Source organism: Panthera tigris, chromosome D1, assembly GCF_018350195.1.
Source record: "Panthera tigris isolate Pti1 chromosome D1, P.tigris_Pti1_mat1.1, whole genome shotgun sequence".
Classification (NCBI taxonomy): domain Eukaryota; kingdom Metazoa; phylum Chordata; class Mammalia; order Carnivora; family Felidae; genus Panthera; species Panthera tigris.
The window spans coordinates 104,389,063-104,409,095 of record NC_056669.1 but is presented as its reverse complement, the minus strand read 5'-3'; the positions used below and the strand labels follow the sequence as shown (position 1 = coordinate 104,409,095).

At 57.0% G+C, this 20,033-nt stretch overlaps 1 protein-coding gene across 1 annotated transcript; it reads right to left on the bottom strand.

Annotated features, from left to right (window-relative positions):
* Positions 1–620: 620 nt before the first annotated feature.
* Positions 621–19,765, bottom strand: CD5 (CD5 molecule). The gene is made up of 11 exons (XM_007092008.3): positions 19,630–19,765; positions 10,540–10,578; positions 8,006–8,314; positions 7,432–7,494; positions 6,838–7,170; positions 4,928–5,218; positions 4,151–4,276; positions 3,362–3,415; positions 2,368–2,487; positions 1,692–1,783; positions 621–1,354 (listed from the first exon to the last, which is right to left on the bottom strand). The coding sequence occupies exons 1-10, from the start codon at positions 19,679–19,681 to the stop codon at positions 1,695–1,697; spliced, it is 1,476 nt and encodes a 491-aa protein (XP_007092070.2). The 5' UTR covers positions 19,682–19,765; the 3' UTR covers positions 621–1,354; positions 1,692–1,694.
* Positions 19,766–20,033: the final 268 nt, after the last annotated feature.

The window sequence follows — 20,033 nt, the reverse complement described above, 5'->3', positions numbered from 1 at the left end:
CGCCCCTCCCCCATATCCTTCTAGTAACTTCCTGTCGCCTTTTCAGAGTTGGCATCTGCAGCTTGGGCCGTAAAGAGCTTTTGCACCCAGTGAATACAGTGACAGATCGCGTGGAGGAAGGTCCCAGATCCAAGATGCCTTCTTAGGGGACCGGTGCCCAAGGGCTTAGCGGGGCCCCGCGAGGCCTCTGCCTTTACTGGATCTTCAAGTTCCCAGTGAGATGCCCCCACTCTCACTCATCCTTCCTTCCTTTTGCTAAGGAAACCCAGGCACTCACTGCAGGGTAATGCGTGCACGTGTGCGTGTGCAAGCATGATCTCTCTCTCTCTCTCTCTCTCAAATAAATACACTTAAAAAAAGAAGTTAGGGCGTCTGGGTGGCTCAGTTGGTTAAGCATCTGACTTCGGCTCAGTTTATGACCTAGCAGTTTGTGGGTTCAGGCCCCGCGTCAGGCTCTGTGCTGACAGCTCAGAGCCTGGAGCCTGCTTTGGATTCTGTCTCTCTCTCTCTCTCAAAAATAAACATTAAAAAATAAATACATAAAAGATTAAAAAAAAAAAAGAAGTTAACTGTGATTGGCTGAAACCACTACAGCTTTGAACTTTAAACTGCTGTTGGAAATAAAACCCCAAATCGGCTAGGGATTTCCTAGGTGCCCCCTTTGTGCCAGGCAGTGAGGTGGCACTTCGGGCTTGGCAGCCAGCGGCCCCAGAGATCTAGTGTTCTCTGTTAGAGAAGACGTCTTGGAGCGGGGGTGGGGGGCGAAGGGGGGGCGAAGGGTGGCCGCAGAGGGAGGGTGGCGATGGGCTCCGAGGCAGGTGGCAGTTGCGGGCCACACAGTGGCTTCGTTTAGGGTGTGAAGTCCTCTGACCACAACAGCCACACCGATGTCCCCAGAGGGGTCCGGGGGCCGGACCCTGGACAGAGGATGTGAGGCCCCCTAGTTCTCAGGAAGTAGAAAAGCTGTTATTTACAAAGAACATATTAGAACATATTAAACATCCACTGGAGAACTGAGCCCCCACCCCCACGGCAGAGAGGCTCTTCCTTGTTTGTCCTCACTGGGGGCAGAGTCTGAGGACAGAACTGATTCCTCTCGGTGCTGCTCCCCGCGTGTCTGTCTCTGGGCTCTGCCTTTCACGGCCCCCGCACTCAGAGGCGCAGCCGAGCTGTTTGGGGGGTCCTCACTGGGCCAGGCTCCCGCGGCATTCGGCGGCAGGGACGTAGGACATGTCTGAAGGCACCCTTGCCTCGGTCCATTTCCTGGTTTGGGGCAGAAATAATTTCCAAGGGGCGAATGCAGAGTGTTCCGGAAAAAGGTCGGGCTCTTGCCGTTCTGTGCCTGGTGCTGGTTCTGTGGGGTGAGAAGGGAAGGAAACCTCACACCCTGGAGATGGTTCAGGGAGGTGGGGGGACAGGCCCCAAGCCCCCGATCTGATGGCAGGGACAGAGGGGTGTAGGTCCATCAGGAAGTTCACAGGGGCTCCTTTGGGTGGCCTTCTCAGACGGACTTTAGGAGGAGGTGTTAAGGTCGACGATCCTTCTGCCATAATTGCCAAATCAGCGCCCATCCCCTAAATTGTTAGCGTTATCCTCTCTCTCCACAGGAGTCAAGATGTGCCGAGTCCCCCGCTCTGGACGGGCAGGGTGGGCAGGAGGGGAGGAACGGAGGGCCGGGGAGCCGGGCTCACCTTTCACAGCCTCTGAGCCCCGTGCAAATCGTAGTCACTGTCGGAGGAGTTATCGGGCTGGGTGGAAACACGATGCAAGGCCCCTTCCAGAGCTGCAGAAAGAACAGAGGCCATTTGCAGCAGGCTCTATCCCCCCAGGCCACAGAGAGAAAGAGAGAAAGCCCAGAAGCCCGTGGGGGTTTGAAGATCACAGGGGCTCTATGAGCTGGTGGCTGGACAGTCCCGGATCTGTTTTGATCAAATCAGCCAGCATTCACTAATGATACTGAACTCCAGGCTCCCTGGGGCTTAATTGTTAGTGCCAGTCAGGGAGCATTCGATACAGGGCTCCTGCAGGCCGCAGATAGCTCTGTTCTGCCTCCAAGGAATCCGAGGGGCCTCGTTTACCATGCGGCCCTCAAGGCCCCGCAGAGAAACAGGCCTGTTAGGTCACAGCGGTGCCGCGGTTAATGGCATCTCCAGCTTCTTCTTCTCTCTAGTTGAGTGGCTCATGGTCTCCGGGGGGACAGCTCAGGCCTGTTAAGGCCGTATCCCTTCCGTACCCTGCTGTGACCGCTGTCAAAGGGCAATCGGAGCGCCCCCCACCTCCCGTCCCCGGGGGCATCGCTTCTCTGGGCCGTCGCGTGACCTGTGCTCCCACCTGCCTTCATCCCCGGAAGCATCGGCCGCTGCTCACCTGGGCAAGCAGAGATGTGGGAGTTCCTAGGAGGGTGACTGTATTCATTCTCCACGTGTGACACTGTGGGGTTCTCAACCTGGGACCGGACGGTGGCCGTGTGGTTGCGATGGAAAGACACTGAACAGGTGCAGGAGATGGTGTCATTAGCCTGGCTGCTCTGTCCTCTTCCTCCTTCCCCACAGGGGCCCAGAATTTCCATGGCACCCACAACTCCTGGGATGCATCCCTCTACTCCTTTCTTCCAGGGCAGGCTCACGCTTGCAGGGGTCAGACTTTTAGAGCAGCTGGGGGTTGACCAGCAATCTGATTGGCGGGATGGGCCTTCAGCTGGTCAGTTAGTCATTCATCAAACATGTATTAAGCAGGGAATTGGAACACAAGTGATAGGGGCAGATGCAGTCCCTCCTCTCCTGGAACTGAGGGCTTTGTCTTGTAAAACAAAACAGAACCGGACAAAAACCCTCCACAACACGGAGCTTTCTTGAAGGATCTGACCCTTGACTTGCAAAAGGGAAGGAAGAACGTGGCGTGGAAAATGGGAGGGGGCCATAATTCCATCCGTTAGGGCGGTCTAGGAGAGAGGATGAAGAACGAGGGTAGAGGACGGGCTAGCTGCTTCAAAATGTTTTAACACTGGCCTTTTAAAGTTGTTCCGTGATAAAGCTAGCTTGGCCAACCTTTCTTGCAGAAATGCCCGTTAAGGTTCTGATAAGTCCTGAAATAAAGAACCAACTCTAATTTTGCTTAACTCCTCCACGTCTAAACCTATGTGATCATGGAGTCCTCCTTTCGGAGCACCACCTGTTCACACCTGGTGACCACAGCCCCACCTGAGGACACCTGGTGACCACAGCCCCACCTTAGGTGAGCACGGTGGAGGTCAGAGGCCTCAAGTAGCTGCTGGCTCCTCCATCTGTGGTCAGCAGTGAGCCGTGACCCCTGTGGACACTGGCTGGGGCTGAGGGAGGACCTTGCCTCTGGGGACACTTACTGTTCTGGTTCATTCCTGTCGGGCCAATCCACTGGCGCTGCTTCTTCTGGCGGACTGGGCGACAGACAGGAAAGGCACGTGAGGACAAGGGCTGGGCAGGGATCGTGGGAGGGAAGGATGGGGGGAGTAGGGGGTGAGGGACTGGAGAAGGGAGGCAGGTGCAGCTGAAGGCAGGACTGCTGAACTTTGCCCCCTGAAGTCTTTCAGGGTCTCAGTTTTCTGACTTGCTCAGGACGGTACCTGGACCAATCGCATGCCGAAGGAGCTGGTCTAGGGGCTGCTTCTCCAAGAGAAACAACCACAGGGCTTCAGAACCAGAACCTAGGAGGGCGCTGGGGACCTGGCCAACACTGTACCCCTCCAGGCCTTCTCTTTTCAGCCTCTCTAATCTCGCTTCCTGTCCCTGAAGAATTTTCTCCAGAGTTCTGCAAGGCTAGGATAACAGCCCCCTATATTCACGACAATCGCCCATTAGATGGATGAACAAACGGAGGCTCAGAGAGGAAGCGGCACAATCAGCATCCTGTGGCCGCTAGGGGGTGGAGCCAGGCCTGGGACGTATCCCGGGAGGCTGGGGGCGTGCCCCAGTCTGAAGAATTGCCACGCCCTCCCCCGGTGTGCGCCAATCGGCACTTCTTACCATGTTCCTGACTTTCTCTTTCTGTTCCTATGGGCAGGAGAGGAGTGGGGCTGGGCGGGGCTGGGTGGCGAAGCAGAGGTGCCCTCCCGCCCACCCGGCTCCTCTTAAAGGGGCTTGAAAGGGAGGGCGTTTGGGGCGCCCGCACCTACATTTCTTCACCAGTTTTCGGTAGGCATGAGGGCCGCACACGACCAGCAGCACGGCCAGGAGCACAAGGCCCAGGATGATGCTCATCACGGTGCCTGCGCCCGGGCCTGCTGGGTTTGGGTCATGGCCTGGGGGAGACAGAGACGTCAGGGCGGTCCTGCCCGGGGTATCGGGACTGTAGGCTCAGAGAGAAGCTACTGGCCAGTTGGCTCCCCCGCCCCATCTGTACCCCTGCCCTTCCCTCTTGCTCCTTGCAGTAATTCACCAGCTTGTCCGGAAGGCAGTTATCTCCTCCTCCTCCTCTCCCCACTTTCTCGAATTCTCTGTTACCCATTCATCTGTCCCCCATCTGTCATCCAGCAATTCATCATCCAGCTATCATTTGCCACTCTTGTTATCAACTATTTAACTTCCTACCCTTGCCCCTTGCTTATAAGTGATCACCTTGCCATCATATTCTAATTGCCATCCATCCATCCATCCATCCATCCTTCCATCCCTCCCTCTCTTTCACGCATTATTCTATTACCATTTCTCTCTTGCTTTTCTATCTTCCATCCTGGAAGAGTAGAAGATAGGATGAAAATTCCCTAGTTCATTGTGGTCAGTCTCCTATGTGCCGTTCACGTTCACTGCTGAGCACAGTCGCCCCTTCTCCCCCATTTGCCACCTCTCCATCCTTTTCTAGGGCTCCGGGGCTCCTGGATCCTGTCCTTCAGCAACATGCTCACTGACTAGGTTCTAGAGAGAAAACCCACCGTGGGCTGTGGCCAACTCACATGTGACAAACACCCTCCTACAGTAGGATTTTTTCTCCTGAAGCTGATAGCACTGGGACAGCTTCTCCTGGGGACAGAAGAGCCCATGGGAGGTCTCGATGGCATCCAGCACCCGGTAGGAGTCGACGCTGCCGCACTGCAGCTCCTGGCACACCTCCTCCCACCGCGCCGTGCCCTTGGGCCGGGGGCTGTCGCACAGGACTTCCCACTGCTTGCCCTGGCGCACCTCCACGGACCCCTCACACAGGCTGCGGCGTCCCACCAGGCGGCTCTGCACCTTGGGCTGGAAATCTGGAGAGGGGACGCAATGGAGGTCAGGTGGGAGGTTTGGAGGGAGCTCCCTCGGCCCCTGGCCTACACGCCCGGCCACGGGGGCCCCAGGTCGCCGGCCAAGAGGGGGCCCCGGCAGAGCCCAGCTCATGGGCGGCTGGGAGCACCTTTCTTCCTGTCCTTCCCTCCTTCTTGCATCTTCTGGCATTTCCCCCATCAAGCTCTTTCCCTGGCACCTCTGGGCAGCGGCCGGTAGGTAGCTATCTGGAGGCCTGCGGGCACCGGCGCTTTCAGGGGAGAATCTGGCGGAGGGGAGACGCCCCCGGCAACCGCGGGAGGGAGTCGGTGCCCGAGCAGGTGGAGGTAAGAGAGGAGCAGCGAGAAACAGGCTCCTCCTGGGTCCACTTCCCTCTGGGAACCATTCTCATTTTCCTGCTGCTCCTTGGGGGAGGGGGCCGGGTGGGAGTGCTTTTCCCGAAAGGAGAAACTGAGGCCCGGGATGGGACAGAACCCAGGAATCCTCTGCCCAGCCTCGAGGGGTGGGCTTTCATGAAAGGGCCTGGTCCTTTCAGAGAGAGACACCGAATCCATTTCTGCTTGTCAGGGTGGGGCCTGGGGTCCACGGCTGGGGTCCTCAGCTGAGGCCCCCCCTGAGCCGAGGCTCAGGGTAGAGTGACTTGTGATCTCACCGGCTTGGCCAGTTTCCATAGCAACATCTGTCTTCAAGGCCCCAGTAAGTGTTCTATTTAGAAAAGCCATTCAAAGGCAAGGCCTCTGGGTCTGTTTTGCAGGCTGTAGCCTGCTGGAGGGCAGGGGTGGGTGGGGCTGAGAGCCAGAACATTTTTTTTCCCTCATCAGGCCAGGAAACCCTGGGCCTGGGGTGGGGGTGGGGGGCGTGGAGGGGGCTGCTTCTACCTGGAGGGGCAGTGTTTTCACTCATTCACCATAAGTATCCACCTGGACTGGGGGTGGGGAGGTTGGCGGATGGGGAGGGGAGGAGTGGGGGTGGGAGCAGGTCTGCTAATGGGATAGCCCAGTGGTCCGGGGCAAAGCTTCCTAGATTCATGCATGCACCTCCCGCCCCACCCAGGACCCTGCTGAAATGCAGATCCGGGTCAGTCCAGGACCACACTTTAGGCAGCCAAGGCTGAGACAGGTGGGGGCCTGGAGTGACACCGCTGGAGTAGAAATCCCAGCTAGTGCTCTGGGATGCTGGGCAAGACATTTAACTTCTCTGAGCCTCAGCTTCCTCATCTGTAATGTGGGCATAATAGCAGCCACTTCCTTGGGTTGTTGTGAAAATGAACGAATGTCCTGGGAGCGTCCCTGGCCCCATGTGAGTCCCGGGGAGGTATGACTTCTTACAGTCTGGACTCCACTAGAACCCTCCGGGGATGGGAACCCACCGCTTCCCAAGGCGTGCTAGGATTATTCTCAATCTGACCTGCGGTCCTGGTTTTGGGGTCCCCTAGGCCTCCCTCTTTGGCCTCCTCCCCTCAGCCACGTCGGATACCCAGGCTTCTGGTTGCCCTCCCGTTCATAGTGCCCAGTGCCCTGTGCTACATGCAGGGGTTTCCAGACACAGGCGTTGACTGACCGTCTGGGGGCGCCCCGTCCGGTCCTCACCGGGCGTCACTCACCAGAACAGACGATGGCCAGAGCTTGGCCGCCCTCACGGGGCTGGACTTTACTGAAGCACTGCTCCAGGGAGGCACAGCTCGTGTTCTGGATCTTCCATCGAATTGGCAAGGGCCTGCTCTCCTCTGGGTCTTGGGCCCTGGCGGCGTCCTCCTCTGGCAGATGCTTCAGGAAGGAGCCGCACTGGAGGGCCTCACAGATACGGTTCTCCAGGTCCTGGGTCTTGTCCTGCGCCTCGTAGCTGATGGCACCACCCCGGCTGCCCCAGTAGAACTCCACGACGCCGGCACACCGCAGGCCCCCGGGCCCTGCCACCAGCTGCAGCCTGGGAGGGGCTGCGGGGGGAGACAGAGGGCAGCAGGCCTGAGCTCGGCGGGGCTGGCAGTGGGGGCTTCCTTGCTCCCGGCCCTTTGGCTCTAACACAGGGACAAATGGAAGACTGGCCGACAGCCGTGGGAGGTGGTGAGGCCCCATATTGCATGGGACAAACACGAAGCCTTTCCACGTTCGTCTGAAACTCAAAGGCAACTGGGCATCCTGTGTTTTCATTGGCTAAATACAGCACCCTGCCCCCAGGGACCTCGGAATCCTCTTACCTGTGGGCTGTGGAGTGGTTGTGGGTGGGGGGGTCGTGGGAGGAGGTGCTGTCCTGGGCGGCTCTGCAATAAAACACACTCTGGTGAAGGAGGGACAAGAGCCCTGGGGAGGGAGGACTGGAGGTTTCAGGGAGAGAATGTGGGATCGGGGGGGGGGGGGGGGGGAGCGCTGGGAGCCCCTGGCAGTTTTGAGAAAGACCTGGAAGTCAGGATTTAAGTGCCACTGGCCCCGTGAAGCCCACTTGCGCCACACGTTGTCTCTAGGCCTCCTGTGGGGCGGGCAGCACCAGCCCATTTCGCGTTGGGTACAATGAAGGTTAAGAGGAGACCTTAATGTTAGCAATTGGCAGAATCCGCTTTTGGGCCTCTTCCCTCCCACCAGACAGGTGCTCCCTCCCCCAAGCCCTCCCCCTCCAGTTCCCCAATGGTGTGTGTTTCTTTGGCGGGGGAGGTTGCTGTCAATCAGGAGCTCCCTTCCACCTGCCTGCTCGGGCCCCAGATCCCAGGCCCCGGGGCTGCCTCCTCGGGGCTGGTACGCAGGCCGAGCACACTGTGTGGCCGGCTAGTTACCCACCCAGGCAGATCAGGCCCAGAGGGTCCCTCTGGTTTGCGTTGCTGAAGCTGCAGTTGGAGAAGGACCCCACGAGTCCGTGGCAGGTGATCTGGTTCTTGGGACTGTTGAAGTCAGGGAAGTGGGCAAAGGCCACGGCCTTCCCGCAGGACAGCAGGCGGCAGAGATTCGAGGCCTGCTTGGGGTCCTCCCAGTGGTTCGGGTTCTTCCCCCAGCTCCGGCTAGACACCGTGTGCCACGGTCCGTTCTTGAAGGAGACCTCCAGCTGGCCCTGGCAGTGCGAGTTGGAGCTTGTCAGTCTCACCTGGAACCCTGGGGGTCAAAGAGGTGTATGCGGGTGGGTCAGGATGGGAAGGGCCCTCCGTGGGGGACCCCTCACGGCCTTCACTCCACCGGGTTCCCATGCCCAGCCAGGCTGTCTTCTGACCAACCCCCTGCCCCCGGCTGCCTGCCTCGATCCTGGGAGCTCTGGGGCGCTGCGGGGACTTCCCACACACTGGGGCGGTCCCCCGAAACCGGACCCCAGAGGAAGGGGCTCGAGACCTCGGAGCCGACGGGAGCTCGGAATGGCAGGTTCTCAGCCCCCGTTCTCCAGCGGGATCGCCCCACTCCTGCAAATTCTGTTTCCATAGAAATAGGGCCTGGCACCCGTTTGGATTTTTCTAACTTTTAAATCAATTTTGTGAACACGACTTATACACAGTGAAACGCACTCATTTTAAGGGCACTTGCTCAATGGAATTTGACAGAGGTACAGCCACGTGTAAGCACCACCACGCTCGAGTTGCAGCCCGTCTCCGTCACCCGGAAAGTTCCCTGGTGTCCCTTGGGCAGTCAGTTTCCCTGAATCCCGCCTCAGGCGACCACCGATCTGCTTTCTGTCGCGAAAGAGGAGTTTTGCCTCTTCTGAGACGTTATGTAAGTGGACTCGTTACCGTGTGTTTTTGCTTTTGCCGTTCTGTGTTTTTTGTCTGGCTTCTTTCTCTCCGTGTTTGCGGTTTCTCTGCATCCTGACATGTCTCACCTTCCTTTCTATTGTGGAATAGTGTCTCACTGCGTGGCCAGGCCACTGTCTGTGCATCGAGCTGCCATTTGGTTGCGGTGAACAAAGCCGCACGGAACATTCCTGAACGGATGTCTGTCTGTAGGGGCACGTGTTCCGTTTCTCTTGGGTGAATACCTAGGAGTGGAATCGTTGGATGATAGGTAGGAACACGGAGGGTGTGATTTTATAAAGCTCCGTGAGAGGGAGAATAAGGGTATATATTTGCTTCTGCGTAGATTCTGAAAAGGGAGACAAGAAAGGAATCCATGTGGCCGTCACCTGGGGTGTTAGGGTGAGGGAAGGACTGGGCAGATGGGAAACAGAAATGGAAATGAGATTCTTCACTGTAGGTCTTTTTATATTTTTAAAGTTTTAAGCCAGGCAACTGTATTACCCTATTCAAGACTTTTTTTTTTTTTTTTTTAATGTAAAAAGATTTTTCCAAGTGATTGGGAGGTAGAGATTTTCCCTGGTTGGAAACTTATGATCAGGCTGCCTTTTTCTTCTAGGCTTGGGGAGCAGAAGCACGGGGCTCGCTAGGGCTTGCCAAGGTCACTAGACTAGTTAGAGACGAAGGGGACTTGTTCCAACACCTGACATTGGCAAGATATTCTGAAGCTTTCCCTCCAGCGAGCAGACTAACTGAATCCCCACCAGGGAACAGATTTTTCTCCCCATTTTATAGGTGGGGAAATTGGGGCTTATAGAGGACAAGCCACTTGCCAGAACTCACAGCTAGGATGCCTCTGTAGGCCCGCCAAGGCCCCTGCGGCCCCTTCTGGTTGCACATGGCTTCGTGAGACTCTAGCCACGTTTATCCCAAAATACATTCAGCATGATGTTATCTTAGGAGATGTGAAAACGTGAGGTCTGGGGTGAAGTGAATCTGAGAACTGCTGAGTTAAAAAACAAAAACAAAAACATTTAACAGGTTTCTTCCCTGCAGGACTTCTCAGGGGCTTTCCTAGCCGGCACACTGGTTCAGTCTCCAGTGAGTGACATGATGTTGCCTACCTTTTATCCAACATGTTCCATGGAACCTTGTTTGGGATACACTAGCCTCTTAAAGTCCAACCTCGAAGGCAGGGCATTCGATCTACTTTACAATCTTGTGCCGCCTTTCTGTGCGGCCTCGGCTGCAAATACATTTGACCAGGGAGATCCGGCAGGACTGAGAAGGAAACATGACTCTGCAGGGTGCATTTATGGGCCAGTATGTTTTCTCTGTATGGTGAGTGGGTTATAATGATAATTATCATGAGGACTGGCATTTTGTATGGTGCCTTACGGCCATCGAGGGCATCCGTCCGCACATGGGCATCTAAGTGTGTGTGTGTGTGTGTGTGTGTGTGTGTGTGTGTGTGTGTTGGGGCTCGCTCCCTCTGTGGGGTGGGGTTCACCCTGGCAGGTCCCCCTACAGCCTGATGGAATCACAGCCCCGCCCCATCCCCTGTCACCCCCTGTTCCAGGCCTCTGTATGGCCCTTCCTTACCTGAGTTCTCCAAGTTGGGCCCTCCCAGGCAGGAAGTGACTGCAGAAAGGAGAGAGGAACATCAGGAAGTGGAACCTCCTTCCTGCCAACCCCCCCCCTTACACCCTGAGCACACAGCCTGAGCAGTGGCCTCTTCTGCGCCCCCCAATATGGGGTCCAGAGGCAGGGAGTTTCATACTACACGTCAGAACCCCTAGGAGGGTCGTGAAACCAATTTCGTGGGTTGCAACGGTCAATTTTTTTTCCTGTTTTTAAACTTTTCTTTTAAAACGAACGTCAGTAACATTGATTTGCCTTTAGCGCACAGATCTATAAATGTTAACACATACATAGATCCGTCCGATCACCCTCCTGGTCAAGGTAATATTTCCATTGCCTCCCAACATTTCCGCGGGCTATCCCCTTGTAGCGACGTGCAGGCTTACAACCATTAATCTCTTAAAAATTATTTACTAATAGCAACCATCAAATCTTGACAAACTGAAATGAACTAGAACAGAGAACGGCTGTGAAGATAGGGATCACTTCTTAGTGCATTCGGCTGCAACATAAAACTGTCGCGGGCGTTGCTTTCAATCTAAAAAAAAAAAAAGTTCGAAATTCAGGGGTGCCTGGGCTGCTCAGTCGGCTAAGCTTCCGACTCAGTTTCGGCTCAGGTCGTGGTCTCACAGTTCGTGGGTTCAGGCCCCGCATCGGGCTCTGCGCTGACAGTGTGGAGCCTGCTTGGGACTCTCTCCCTCTCTCTCTGCCCCTCCCCTGTTGGTGCTCGTTCGCGCACTTGCTCTTTCTCTCTCTCTCTCTCAAAAGTAAATAAAGCCGTTAAAAAATAATTAAAAAAAAAAAACTTGAACTTCCTGGTTGTAGAGAACCAGAGAAATGACCCAGAATGGGCAACCCGGGCAACATTTGTTACTTCTTAGTCTCCCCATGGCGGGATAGGAATGGCAGCGATTTATTTTTAACAGCTCCCAGCTCCTAGAGGAGGAAGTCGAAGCTCAGAGAGGTTGGGGCTGGCTCAACGTAAGGCACAAAGGGGTCAGGGCCACTGTCCCAGCGAACACGGGTCTTAGGGATCTGGCCTCCCCTCTGGCGTGGCTCCTGCCCAGGCACGTTCGACGGTAACGTGGGCCAGTTGGGACGTCGGGCCTTCTCCCAGCCCCTTCTGACTGCAGAGTGGGAAGCTCACGGAGCAGCCTGTGGCCAGTTCATCTGTGGCTGCCGTGGAGGTTTGATTTGGGCCGGCAAGGGACGGGGCGGGGGGCACGCTCGTGTGGCCTCAGAGCCCACCCCCCGGGTTTGCCACTCAGGTTTGTCAGGCATGAAGTAGGTGCTTTGATTTCCATCTGCCTGACTCCCGGACTTGCTTTCTCGACTGGGAACGAGGGTCACTACTTTACAGAGCAAATAGTTCCGTTTAAGTTGCTTTGGGGAAATTACTGTCGGGTGTTAAAAATGTGTTTTGGGCGCCTGGGTGGCTCAGTCGGTTAACCGTCTGACTCTTGACTTAGGCTCAGGTCGCGATCTCACAGTTGTGAGTTTGAGCCCCGTGTCTGGGCTCACTGCTTTGTCAGTGCAGAGCCTGCTTGAGATCCTCTGTCCTCCTCTCTCCACAGATCCTTTCTCTCTTTCTCAAAAATAAGTCAAGACGAAAAAGAAACATAGGTGTGTTTAAAAAAGCCTGTTTTTGCCTGAGTGTTCTGGAGGCGGTGGTAGCATTTTAAGGGAAGACATGCCCCAGCCAGCCAGCCGTCTCCCCGCAACCAAGACCCCTTGTGATAAAGCCGTCACGGCACCGTGATGCTCAGGGCTGGTGTCACTGCTGGTTGAGCTGGTCAGGCCTGGGGAGGACGGCGGGCCTCCCGGGGAAGAATGGCTGCCTGTCTGGGATGCTTGGAGAGCCAGAGAAAAGGGGACTCACCACTTCTCTCTCCCCCTGGACACCGTCATATTCCCAAGGTCACCACAGTCAACATTCATTATTAACAGAAGCGAGCAATTATTGAGCACCTACTGTGTACCCAGCACTCAGGGCGGTTCCTTACGGACATCATTATTAATCTCCCATACGGCTCCATGATGTGAGTTGAATCCAATCATGGTGTAGATACTGGGAGAGGGGAAAATGCTCTGTCCAGGCAGACACTGCCAACGACTGGATTCAAACTGTGAGTTTGCCTTCCGAACCCATGCTCTCTGTCACCTAGTTGTGTCTCCAAAGTGCCGCGTTTGGGGATGCGGAGATGAACGTGCCCGAGCCCCTGACCCCGAGGCGCTGGAACCCTCAGACATTGAATCCTCTGCGGGCAGGGGGTGGACCAGACCATTCTTGCAGATCTCACACAGAATGGCCCAGGCCCTGCTTAGAGAACATTCTTGGGCAAGACTGAACAAACTAGAGAACCAAGTAAAGTCCCTAAATGCTCTGTGGAGGAAGGGTTTCTAGGTAGCCCAGGGCTTTGTCTCTCTCTGGGTGCCTGATGTTCTCAGTAGGGCAGCATTTCCTGGCTCGTCCCTCATCCGGGCATCTGTATACATTAATTCTCTCAAACTTCACCATAGCTCTATGCAGTAGGCATTATCGTTTTGATCCCCATCTTATGCGTGAAGAAATGGAGAAAGATTGGCCAACTTGCCAAGCCGCTGATGACCGTTGGGGCCGGTTCTCCAAGCCAGGCCATCTGTCACAGACTCTGCGCTCTTGACTGCTGGGTCACGCTGCCTCCCCTCCCTTCAGAGGGAAGGCTGTGACAGCCTGCCCCGTGTTTCACCAACATCCTGCATGCTTCGGGATGTGCAAACCTGATGAGAGGGAATGGACTTGAAATTCCGTTCAGTTAGTGAAACGTGCCATGGGGAGGCTTGTCCACGAACTTGCTCTGTGACCTTGGCCAGCCTCTCTGGACTTGGCTTCCTCACTGTAAAATGAGGAAGTTAGACTCCATGATCCCTCACCTTCCTCTCGGTTCACACCTCTCTGATCTATAATCTTTAGTTCCTGGTGTATCTCAGTGGCTGGCAGGGGGCCAGGCAGAAGCGGACACTGAGATTCTGTGTGTCCAGAGACAGGTTCAGGTTTATCATTGTCCATGACATTTTTTTTCATTCTTTTAGCTGCTTCTCACAGGGGTCCGACCAGCAACCTCCTTCCCTGGGACCCTGCAGACTGCGCTCAGGTTCTCTCTGAGACCCTCTGGGGCTGCGGCTTAGCCGGCCCCCCGCCTGCAGCCTGAGGCCCAAGGCTCTATGGCTGCAGAATCTGCAAACTGAAGCCTGGAGCCCCGGGAGACCATGAGGGACGCGAGGCATGGACGCGTGGTGTCATTTCCTAATCCGCCATCCACAACTACGGCTGAGCAGCTGGGGCCAGGAATGAGAATCCTCCAGAGGCCCCTTCCCTCCCCTGTCAGCCTTCCCTCCGGAGCCCCACTATTTCGGGCTTGGAGTGGCCGAGCCCAGGCAGAGCGCAAGGCTGAGAAAGCCCGAGACAGAGAGAGAGAGAGAGAGACAGGCCGCGTTTTCGCTCTCCTGGCCCCTCTCTTCATCTCCGCATTTGCAGAGCGAGGCACCCTACTGTCACCCCGTGTCTGGAGGGTCCCCGCTTCAAACACATGATGGGCTCTGCAGCGAAGCACATGAATTTTCACACTAGGTGAGACGCGCGAGATTATAAATAGCCCCCCATTTGTTCAGGTCAGGATTTGCCCCAAGGGCGTTTTCCAGAAATCTACAAACTTTTTTTTTGGGGGGGGGGGTTGGAATCGCAGATGCACGTTCGTGGGCCCGTGTTAGCGGTTCCACTTGGCAGTACTCAGCAGAGCTGGGACTGGGCCCAGGCTGGCCAGCCCCGGGCTCACTCACAGGCCCTGCGGGGACCCACGCACATTTGTCTTTGCAGCCACCATACGCTGGCAAAGCAGTGGAGGCATGGCGGCAGGGTCCCAGGGAGGGGCTGGGACACCACGGACAGTCACAGTGACAGCGAACGTCGATGGAGCTCTGACCTCGAGCAGACCCCAGGGCGAGCTTTCTTCATGGCAGACCCCACCTCCTCTCGACAGCCTCACTGAAGGGGGCCGTCACCACCCGGTTTCCCGGATCAGCCAGCGGACGGGCTTCGTGGGGCTTGGAGGTCCGAGGCTCCATTTTGCCATAAACAACGATTCCCTCGAATAGTCCACACACGTCTCACCGATTTACAGCAAACACCACACGTCGGGCTGCCTTCTGGGGGCGTTCTGGATTTTTCTTCCTTTTGTCCTCTGATGAGAAGCTCACTAGGAAGGTCAGAAGCCCCCCTTTTCTGAAATGACGCTAATCAGCGGAGCCGTGTCTAACCCGAGTCTGTATCAAGGCTTCAGGGAAACAGAGATCACAGAGGCCCCCGATTCCGTTTCTCCATCGAGCACCAGACAAAGTGGTTGGTTTTTGATCAGGAGTCTTTTTATGTGCAGAACGTGGAGAGTCACACAGTTTGTGCCAGAGGGACGCTTCCCGCAGAAGAGACAGCAGATTCAGGCCTCTAATCCCGTGCAAGGGGCCTGCGCCGTCCCACCCGGCGGATGCCGGCCGATCGCCGGCAGGACAACGGGCACGGTCTACACTGTGATCGCTCTCTCGCTGGTGGCCTGCTCTGTCCGACTGAATTTGCCTGAATTTCATGCCACACGTGCGTCTCCAAGGTGACAGCGACAAGCCCTCCGTTTTGTTCAGAGCTTTGCACATCCCGAAGTTTTTTTGTACCCACAGCCCCGTGAGGACGGGCCCATGCTCGTTCTCATTTTTCAGATCGGGAAACTGAGGTTCAGAGAGGTCGAGCGACTTGCCCAAGGGCACACAGCTTGCAGATGGTGGGGTCAGGACAAGAAATACCATCATCTTCGCTTGGTAAGGCCCTATGGGAATCTGCCACCTGGAGAACAGGGAGCCTGCTTACCTCTGGCGTACAGATAGGGGAAACTGAGGCCAGTGAGAGAAGGGCTCACTCTAGATACCTCCATGGGAGTCTGTGGTGGTGCAGGACCCTTTTAGCCTCTGCCAACCACCACCAATTCCCTACCCTGTCCCACCGCACCTGTCCCAGCTGTACCCCAAGGGAAAAGGGAGTCTCAGTGTCCCTGTGGGAACCGGATGTGATGATGATGGTGGTGGTGGTAGCTAGGGAGGAAGCGATTCAGGGCCATCATCTCTCATCATCCCTCAAAACCCCAAACCAGAAGTCTTTTTCTGGTGCATTTGGCGGGAAGGCATTTGCAGCCTTCATGGGTCTCTCTTAGTGCGAATTCGTGTTTCACTGAATGGGGACATGGGTGTTGCCCGACACCTTGTAGGCGTGCAACGAGCGCCCAACACATACACGGTATGACCTGCAATCTGGAAAATTCTGAGTTCCCAAATGATCTGGCCCGAGGCTCGGGATAAGGTGTGTGGACCTGGGAAGGTGAGGGGGACCATTCCTTTCGAGGGCACTTATCCCACTTCCCCTTCTACTCTGCCTGCACGGCCCCTCCCCCACCCAGCTGGGTGCCCACAGGCCCGTCTGCCTGGATCGTCCTCACCAGTCCCACCCAGTGTGAACACTCACTTCCTACAAGCATTTGCCCAAATATTATCTCCTTGTGAGATGCACTGCCCCCTCCCTGGGTAAGCACAACACCCCCCCCCGACCCCGCAGCACTCTCAATCCCCCAGCCCCACCCCACGCATGACCTCCCAGCACCCGGGCCATCACTGGTCTTCCCATCACACCCCGACTACTATCTTGGATCCACCAGGGGAGGGATCTCGATTGTTCAGTTGTGTCCACAGCACTTAGAATAGTGGCCGGCATATAGTAGGTGCTCAATAAATCCTTGCTGTCTAAATGAATGGATGAGCCACCTTTAACAATTGCATTGTCCCTTAAGGTGGGCACGGTCGTCATCCCCAATTTTGAGATGAGGAGGCTAAGATTCTCGTGTTCTTGTCATCTGTGAGTGGCCCGATAGAAATCAAACTCCAGTCCGCGTTACTCCAAAGTCCCACAGGCCTTCACACACGCGCGCGTGCACACAACCCATATGCACACAAGGACGCACACAGCACGCTTGCACGGTTCATACACGCACCCACAATGCGTGCGCACACACGGAGTAGGTGACCCATCAATTTTATCAGGTGGAGTTGAGGTCCCTCCTTGGTCTCTGTGGGGAAAACCCTGCTGAGGTGTTGGTGCTGGACAGAGTGACCGGAAGGGCCAGGGACAGCCCCTGAGCCCCCAGGTCCCTCTATTCCCTGGGAAAAGCTGGCCGTTTTCTTTGCTCCCAGAACCAGCAAGACCCTCAGCCTCCACATCGTGGAACCGCGGGCCGGGCAGCCTGCTCGCAGCTAGAGCCCCTCTCCCCTCCTCTCCCATGGATGCCCAGCCCCTCTTGGGCCTGTCCTGACCATTGCCTGTGCCCTCGCCAACCCCTGGGGACACTTCCCTCTTTTCTCTGCCCCGCTGGCTCTTTCCTGCATCTGCTTGGCCACTGAGTCTCAGCTGTTGTTGTTTCCTTCGTTGTACTTAGCACGAGCTCTAGGAACTCGGGAGTGTTTGGGTGCCCTTGTCCAGGGCTGGCTGTCCCTAGTGCGTTTACACAGAGCTGGACACATGCTGGATGCTCCATGAATATTCGTAGATGGAGAAACGAAGGCGTGAATAGTCTGTGCAAAGGGACTGGGGAACAGAAAGATCGATGGCCAGGCTAGCTTCTGGCAAGACTCTGCTTCCCCAGGTCCTCCGTCACCTTGTTTCCTGCTGACTCGACCCTGATGATGATGATGGTCATGATTACTACGACCATCAGTGTTTGCTGAGCACCTAGTACCCTCTAACCGACCTTCCTACCAAAAGCCCTACGTTCATTGATTTGTTTAATCCTGATAAGTCTCTATGGGACCCCTGCTCTTTTATTATTCCCATTTTGCAGAGGAGGAAACTGAAGCTGACAGAGTGGTCCGAGGCCGCCCAGCTGGCAAGTGGCGGACCAGAATTCAAACGGCAGAGCCCATGACCTTGCCATGCTTCAGTGCTGGTGGCTGGGCCAGACCCTCAGGGCTGCCTCCGCCCTTCTCCCCCTTCTAGGTGAGCCCCAGGCAGTTTGGGGTTAAGGACAACGACAGGAGGGAGCGGCTGTCACTGTCACCCCAGGTGTACCGCGGGCATCTTCATGCCCCAAAGGTCCCCAAGTTGCTGGCACAACCTTGAAGGCCAGCCAGGAGACGCAGCACCCCCAGGGGTCTGGTGGTGTGGCGTCTCCTCCTGGAATGGCTCAAAGGGTATGCGTGCTGTTTGCCCCCAGCCCCAGCTCTGGCCCTCGGGGTCCCCTGCCCTTGGTGCTCATATCCGCAGGTGGCAGTTGTGTTTTGCCGCCATTTTCCTACTTGTGGGAGTGGCTTTGGGGTGTCTGTGCTCTTCGGGGACAGGGAGCCTCCGTGACAGCAGGAGTGCTGGGCCGGGGTCGGCTCTGCTGCTCACTAGTGCCGTGCCCCAGGCTTGCCTCTCGGCTTTTCCGGAACTCAGTTTTCCTGACTGTAAAATGGGGGCAATGGGCCCGCCTACCTCATAGGCTGTGGTGACGCTTACAGAAGAAAACGGCTTTACGCGTCTTTTGTAAGCTGTGACCCACCAAACGATGGGAATGTTTATTACCCACCAGTTCACACAAACACACACCGGGAACCATGAGCTCCTGGGGTTCCAGATGGTTCCCATACTCCCTGTGATGGGGCTGCCTCTAAGTCTCCCTGGCTCTGGGCTCCACTGGGCTCCACTGGGCTCAGGGAGCTGCCCGATCCTGCCAGGACCTGGCCCCTTTGATGGCATTCGGATGGGAGACCCATGGAGCAGGGTCCCTCCCCCAGCCCCAGCTGGGAGCCCGGCCAGCCTCCCTGCTCCAGTCGGGTCAGAGGCCACAGGTCAGGGACAGCTGAGGGACCTCGGGGTCCATCCTAGGAATCCTCAGGGCCAAGGAAGCCCCAGCAGCTCCTCAGGAGGGTCCCACCTCCCTGGGGACATCTGCCCTGGGGACAGAAGGGATGGATCTTTTGCAGTTTCATGTTAAAAAGTGCCATGTGAGCCTGTGTGTGTGCACATGGGCCACCGTCTGTGTGCGGGGGGAGGTAAACCTACATTTGGAGACCATGTCTGGCCCGTGAAGACACACACACACACACACACACACACACACACACACTCGTACCTACTCACACACATATACTCAAACGCTACGCCCCAGCCTGTCTGGGAGGGCCTGAGGCTCCCTGCTCAGGCAGGCCATGGTCCCCGCGTCCTCTCCCTCCAAACTGGGAAACCGCGGCCCCCTCCAGTTCCCACCCGTCCTGTAGGCAAACATCTCTCTCGCCCCACGGTAACCCCCAAACCCTTGAGAAGGGGGGCAGACCTCGTCCAGTTTACCCCTGCTTTTCATAAATGGGGAGACTACCAGCTTCCACCCACTCCCTCCCAGCAAACAGGAGGCCCCAGACTCACCCACCCCTCAGCTCCTCAGAGGCCCCGGGGGGCTTTCACGGTGGCCCGAGAGCGGACCCAAGTGCGTGCTCACGCCCTGGCTGGTGGGCCTGGCTGGGGCTCCCCTGGGACAGAGCGAGGGAGACTGGCACCTAAGGGTGCATGTCTGACACGCGCCCAGCTGTGTTCTCAGAGGCGGCCCCCACCCTGCCTGGGCCCACTGTGCTCGGAGCATCATCAGAACTGCCCAGGAGACCGTGAGTCCCCGTCCCTGGTGCATCCAGGGCACTCAAGGTTGGGGGAGGGGTGGCGGTCCAGCTGCAGAGGACGCTGGGGCCAGATGGGCGCTGGACGACTTGATTTCTGGGCTGAGAGTCTGATGGGGGCACGGGTCCCACCTGGAAGGGTGCGGGAGTGAAGCAGAACGGGGGACGTGCGGTGAAGGGATGGGGTGGGGGGGACCAGCAGCGCGGCCTCAGCCCTCCCTGATGGTCCAGAGAGGTGCCATGTGGGCCTGAGTCAGACCAGAACAACAACTGGCATCTTCTCCCTTGCACCCCTGAGTCCCAGTACCCGGTACATGCCCCAGGCGGGGTACTCACCCAGCACCCCCAGCAGGTACAGGGCGGCTAGTGGTGGTTGCTGAGACCCCATGGGCGCGGCCTCCTCCTGCCTCAGCCTCGCCAAGCTTGGCACCTGTGGGCGCAGGGTGTCTGGTTCCCGTGTCTCCCTCTCAGGGAGGAGGGGTGGGGCGGGCCGGCGCGGGCAGGGGTGGGACAGGGGAGCAGGCAGCGTGGGGCCTGCGTCATCCGTGTTTGAAGTTGAACTGTCAACTTCCTCCTGGCAAAACCATCTGCCCCAGTTCGAATGGCGGCCCTGGCCCCTGCCAGCTTCCTGCCTGAGGCGCGCCGGGCTGGGGCCGCGTCCCCCCACCCGACCGCAGGACGCCGGGCCAGGCTGCGGGCCACACCGCCTGGCGGGGGTGCCACGGCGTTGGGGAGCTCTC

Coding starts and splice junctions, on each gene's coding strand:
- CD5 (XM_007092008.3), bottom strand. CDS start 19,681: ATGGGGTCTCAGCAACCACCACTAGCCGCCCTGTACCTGCTGGGGGTG. Junction 10,579..19,629: donor GTACCTGCTGGGGGTGCTGG/GTGAGTACCCCG, acceptor TCCTTTCTGCAG/TCACTTCCTGCCTGGGAGGG. Junction 1,784..2,367: donor CCACATCTCTGCTTGCCCAG/GTGAGCAGCGGC, acceptor TTCTTTCTGCAG/CTCTGGAAGGGGCCTTGCAT.